This window comes from Penicillium arizonense, assembly GCF_001773325.1.
Source record: "Penicillium arizonense strain CBS 141311 chromosome Unknown PENARI_contig008, whole genome shotgun sequence".
NCBI classification, from domain to species: Eukaryota; Fungi; Ascomycota; class Eurotiomycetes; order Eurotiales; family Aspergillaceae; genus Penicillium; species Penicillium arizonense.
Window position 1 is genome coordinate 692,146 of NW_019173285.1, and position 6,290 is coordinate 698,435.

The 6,290-nt window shown below is 50.8% G+C and overlaps 1 protein-coding gene across 1 annotated transcript; it reads right to left on the reverse strand.

The window, feature by feature from the left end:
- Window positions 1–2,187: 2,187 nt before the first annotated feature.
- PENARI_c008G04360 (Sec23/Sec24 family protein) lies at window positions 2,188–5,477 on the reverse strand (the record flags this gene model as incomplete). Its single annotated transcript, XM_022631416.1, has 6 exons — window positions 2,188–2,825; window positions 2,880–3,071; window positions 3,127–3,564; window positions 3,623–3,960; window positions 4,009–4,106; window positions 4,158–5,477. The coding sequence occupies 6 exons, from the start codon at window positions 5,475–5,477 to the stop codon at window positions 2,188–2,190; spliced, it is 3,024 nt and encodes a 1,007-aa protein (XP_022488468.1).
- Window positions 5,478–6,290: the final 813 nt, after the last annotated feature.

Genomic DNA, 6,290 nt, shown 5'->3' on the forward strand with positions numbered 1-6,290 from the left:
CTTGATAGAGAGTGAAGTCGTAGAGACTGGTATAGATATGAATGGAAGTGGAAGTCTGATCGACAGATGTAAAGAATGCAACGAGATTCAATCTCAGTTGAAGGAAGGAATATTGTAAAGAAAGTCTGTACTGCTGTACTTGAAGTGAATGTGGGTTGATCGAGAGAAAGAGACTGGAGTGAATGGGGGGGTTTATATAGATTTTAGGGTGCAGCTCGATGCCCCAAAAAAGGTACACAGCAACGTGCCAAAAGCCCCAACTCAACCATGGATCGATCCATGCCTGTGGGTCTCAGGCAAAAGGCAAAAGAACCAAAAAAGAAGAATAAAAGAAAAAGAAAGAAATAAAGAAGTGGAACCGAATCAGAGTGGAGAGAGACTCCTCTCGCCCTTGGGTTCAGACCCAGACCGGCAGTTCGAGGTTAGGAACAGTTCGACAGTAGATACTTGAATGGGCAGTATTGCATACAGCAAGACTATTATAGCGGTAGTTACGGTGTGAATTGTTATATGATAATCATACTCGTCAACTGCATATTCTACAGTCTATGAAATGAGGGCTGCATGCAGGGCATGTGATACTGTATAGTACTTCGTTGTTCATGTCCGTGGGCATACGGTGCGTGTACATAAGTAGCCACAACTATCTAACCGACGTGGCAATACCGGGAATCGCCCGAATCCACATCATGGCATCCGGTCCCATCCGCAAAGAATTCGAAGAATTTTAAAATGCTAGACGGAACAGCGAAATTCCACATGGCAACGACGCTTGCCAACATGGCTGCACAGACATTCTCTCACATTTGCCCATTCTATACTTCTTTGGTCTTCTCTGGTCCTGGCCACCACCGCAGAGTGGCTTCTAGTTCTAGGTTACATCAATTAATATAGAATCGAATGTTCTAAGAATTAGCAATTTAGCAGGTGGTTTTAATCCTTTTTTCATTGGCCGTCTATGTTAGAATAGCGAATCTCGAGGAATGAGGGAGACGATATGGCGCAGAATCAAGATGGCAAGAGAACATGAGGCAAAATAGAACCAAATGGACCAGGTCGAATGATACAATAATTCACTCTAACAAGATATACCCTGTAAATGAGAAGAACTAGAACAAGTTCCCTGCATGCGACCATTTTGATCATTACCAATCATTCTACATGCAGGCACAGGTGTGTACCTGACCTCCCCCAAGATCCCTGAACTTAACCGTACTAAGTAGGTGAACAAGGGCTCCACATCACAGAGTGGAAAAGTGAAAACCCCTCACAGATGTCAAAGACCCTGAGCCAATAACGCCTGGAGAGGGTCTCCACTGGACGCCTCCTCTGACGTTGGACCCTGGTACCTGGCGATCCAGTCGTGGATGCTGTGGCAATTATCGTGAAAAAATCATCAATTTTCTCGGCAATTCTGTTTCTCTTCTAATATCCTATTCTGGATTATACTGTGTAGGAGTACTGTGTTGTAAAAATATAAAAAATAATGCGTGCCTATAATACCTACAAACGCTCAGCCCTAAATCGGTTGAACATTAGGGCTCCGATCGCTGCGATAAAGTCGCTTTAGTTCTGGGCTACACAGACTAGACAGCTAAGTTATTGCCCACCTTAATGGGGTAGTGGGCCCGACTAGGGGAAAATAGGAAAGGGATATCCATACTGGAACTAAGTTCACCGAAGCCAATTCTTTTCCTTTGATCTTCCAGAGCATCTAGACCGCCACTGAGTACTTGGCGGTTAAAGTAGACATGTGGAACTGTCTACTGCGTCTTGGCTAATGAATATACAGGCATTCCCATGTGGACCGAGGTGACATACTGAGAAAAATACGACTTGGTATATTGAACTGTGCACATGAATTCTCCGGTGTCTCACACCGATTCTGTTTCTGCTTTTTTTTGTTCGGTTTTTTTTTTTTTGATCCTTTTGCCTTTGCATCGCCGCTCGCTCCACCCTCCATCAACTCAGCCACCAAAGTAAACGTCCCCCTCACCCTCATTTTCCTGGCCTGGACAGGTCAGACCCCTCATCTGCCCCCACCACCCCTCCAACTAACCTCCTGTCGCCATTCTTGCAGGTAAGCCTGCAGCCTAGCCGGCACCGGCCGGGCCGCCGGGAGGGTGGGCGTACCTGGCAGGGTGTGAATTGGAATAGTGTGGGCGAATCTCACCTCACCATCTCCCTCTACCAATACGGGGCCCGCATAGCAGACAAACTGGCCAAGGCACCCGAGCTCTCACCCGAATCCTCCTTCTTGCGGTGTCCAGCCAGCTCCATGTTTATCTGGCGGTGGATATGAACCAACCAGTCGACGTAGCTTTGTGCCTCATTGTTCCGGTCTTCCAGTAGGAGTCGGGCGAACTCGTACTCCGCCCCATCCATGCCTTGCCGGGCCAGTTGGATCGTCACGGATTTGGATCCGCGCACTGTCGAGAAGTATTGCAGCAGGTTGCGTACCTGGGCGTTCAGATGCGTCTCCAGCACGGGAAGGGAGGAGGTGTTGGCGCTGAGGCCTTGGAGGGAGTCGTGGCCTGGGCCGAATAGGTCTTCCAATAGATTTGGCGATACCTGTGCGTGCAGCCATAGTAGGACGGCCTGGCCGTTGTCGATTAGATAGGCGCCGCCTTCTTCGATGCGGGAGAAGCTGGCTCGTAGGGAGGGCGGGATTTGGAGTTGTCCGTGCTCGTTCGGGAATCCATCTTCTGGTTGCATGTTGTGGACTGGGATAATGCGTGGGTAGAGATACAGGGACATTTCGGTGCAGCCGAATGACCGGATCATGCGCATGTCATGCACTCGTCGATCTGAGGACTCGTTGCCGCCTGTGAGATTTAGCAGAAGTCCATATCAATCATTTTGTAAGGCAAAAGGCTTACCCTTGAATGCTCTTGACTTGACCAAGCTCAGCATGTACATTGAGAATTCCTTCAGGTTCTCAGGCAACACCAATTGTCCAGGTGGGTGGGATCCAGAGAAGATCTTGCGGTATCCGCTGAAGATATCGACTGTCTTCTCTGAGATATTGGCCCGGATATCTTTGAGGGTCTTGTCCAAAGTTTTAGATGCAGCTATCATTGCATCAGTAAACTAAATAATCAGAGTTGGTTGATGTGTAAGACTTACCCTCCTTGGCGATCACAGCAACCACAGCATCCTGATCGACAAACTTCATCGTCTCCATACCACCCTCATTAACCGCCGCTACAACGTTGATACAACGGACGCGCCGTTGGCCGTCTGCGGAAGTGTACAGCAAGGCAGCCTGGAAGTGCGCGTCCAGCTTAGGGTCAAGCTTTCCATCGTAGCTAAAGAGAACACCAATGGCCTTATCAGCATCAATGCCACCGATCTCAAGATCCGCGCCAAGTGTATGCTGAACGAAGTTCCCATGGTAAGCAGAAACTTGGAGCCCATTGGAGCATCGGACTTTCATCAAGGTCTGGTATCCAGTCTCTCGGGTGACAGCATGAGAAATTTCATTCCGCAGCTTCAGGAGATCTCGAGGAGCATGGAAGTTAGGGTAGAAGAAGGTCTCGCCTCCAGTGAGACCAGAGACATGTCCTGTAAATAATATCAGCTTCCGTCGACTATCAACAAAGATGCTCAAGTTTCCACATACCGACGGTTGCCACATCCAGATAAGTGCCACCGGGAGCTGCCATGAACAGATCAACGCCCACACCTGCTTCAGCCAGCTTGCTTGCTGTCTTCTTCCAAGCTTGATTTTCTGTGCTGAACAGCTTCCGCTCTGCCTCTGTTCCGTGGATTTTTGGATCCTCTCTCATTGACAGGGCCCCTGGACCGGTAGGCAGACTGGCCATAGCACAGACAATCTTGCCACCTGTAGCCTGTAGTGCTGAGAGTGCCGAGTTCAGTGTTGGTAGCAAAGCAGACTCGGGGTTCTTGATCTGAGAGAAAACGCTGGGTATCTTGCTGAGAAGCGAAGTGATCACGGACCTAGAGAAAATCAGTTATCTGTAGAGGCATGACCTGATGATAGCATACTTCGACTCATATGGGTCCACAAAGAGACCCTCGCTCAAAGGTACAAATGGCTCCTCCAAATCGGTCATTACCATCATGTGCGCCTGGTCCAATGTTGCCTATAGATGGGTGAGTAAATGGTGGGCGCAATGTGAAGAAGGGAGACATACGGTCAGGTTGTAGAAGTGCACTTCCCTGTCATACGTGACAATGCCGACCTTTGCCCCAGCAGGCAATTTGCGTGTCGACTCATCGCCTTCAGTCCCAGATGGTTCACTACCATCGCCGTACAGCGCGTCCTGGATACCCTGACAGACACCCTTGAGGAATCCTCGGTGAACCGACTCCCGGCTGACATCGATCAAAAAGAGTGTCTGCAAACCAACAGGTTCTTTGTTCCAGTATTCTTTGGGAACAGTGAACTCCACAGTTCCCATCATTAATTCCGGCCGCTGCATGCGATCGACACGCGCACCAGAGGGGTCCAGCGGCGCAAAGTATTCGGGAGGTGTATCGTTCGGGAATGTGCACATGTTACAAACGAACTTGCTGCCGCCAGATCGGAAGGACATGAAAGGGTTGATATAGGTTCGGCATCGTCGGCATCGCGGGGGACCAACATCCCCGAAATCCAGCACGGGGATCGGTTGTTCGCCAGGGTCCAGAGGTGCGAGTGGCTGGAGGATCATGCCCAATGGCAAGCCGGTCGAGGAGAGGAAGTCAGAGGCGGAGGGGATGTTGTTCAACGTTAAGCGGGCGTATTTCGGGGAGGAATTGCCTTGGTCCTGCGCCACGAATGGGATCGCCGCTGGCGGGGGGAGATGTTGGTCCATGGTCGGGTAGACATGGTTGAAGTAGTACTGAGCGGGCAGGTCGCGCGATCGTGGGATACTGGGGATGTGCTCGGGGTCAATTCGGCCTTGGGTAGGGACTGAGCCTGCGCCGCTCGGCATGCCAGGTTGTGATGCAGACTGCCCAGATACCAACCCCACCGCTGGGGAGACTGGCCGGTCTTGGTTCAAGCCCGTGTTCAAGCCCGTGTTCAGGAACTGCGACGGCTGTTGCTGGAGGCCTGCTTGGTCCATGCCATTGTTGAACCCTTGCGGGGGAGCCGCTGCACCACCCCCGATGTCGTGGTGGGCATGGCGGTGCTTCTTCTTGTGTGTCCTGGCCCCCGTGTCCGCTGCAATCCCCAAGCCGCCCATCTGTGAGGCCAGTCCTCCCATTCCTGGGTCTCCTGCGACACCCATTGGTGCGTGTTGCCCATTGTATGCGACATCTGATCCTGGCGTTAACCCGGGTTGTTGGGGTGAGCCGTAGGCGGGCCACTGATTCGAGGATTGAGGGGCGTAGGCAGCTCCTGGCTGCGGAGGGGCGGCCGGGGAATACGGAGCTGGGTATGCCTGAGGAGGAGCTTGTTGGGCGTACGGATTCGAGGGGTCGTCGCGAGAGCCCTGACCCATTGCGTTATACATAGAAGGGTCGGCCATGGTAGATCATGCCGGTATGAAAGGGAGACCAAAGAGCGAAAAATGAAGAAAAATTACAAGAATCGTATTATGGAGAGTAAGAAATGACCATGGAGGATCTACTCCATGTTGATATTGACCACCTAAACTCCGGATTTACGTGGCTCCGAGGCCCTTCACGTGGGCCCGTATACTTCCTCTCCGTACCGGAGATATACACCTCACGTACATTTGCAGTCTTGCTATTCTCTTCATGCTTCATTTTGTTCTAGGCGATTCCACTGCTATACGCTCGACGCTCAACGGTTGCCATGTTGCCATGTTGCCAGGTTGCAGGATGCCGGGATGCGTGCTAGAGGCTAACCATGCACAGGCTAACCATGCCACTCGGACCAACGCTATTCCCGTTCTTTGTGCACATGCTAAGCCCGGTGAATTTTCATCTATCGCTTGCAACTGTCTCTATTACGCCTTGACCGGCATTTGTCTCGAATCAAGTCATTTCCGCTTATCAAATTGCAGGCCCAATGCCGATGCTAGTCCCGTCTGAAGCTTAGGGCTTGTTTTTGCTGTTCATCCCACCGTTTTTCCCTCCCTGTTAGTCGTTCGGCACTTCTAGCCCCTTGATCACTTTTTTCGAATATAGATGTAACACAAGTAGGGTAGACACTGACACTCTGTGAGTTTTACCGATGCCATTTTCTTTTCTTTTTCGTTATCTTTTTACCTCCTTGCATATATTGCCCACCTCACCTCGCCATGGACCTAACAGTAAAGCCAGATCCGGATCGCAAAGTCAGAGAAAGGGGGGCTATACAAACCCTTCAAGCTCCA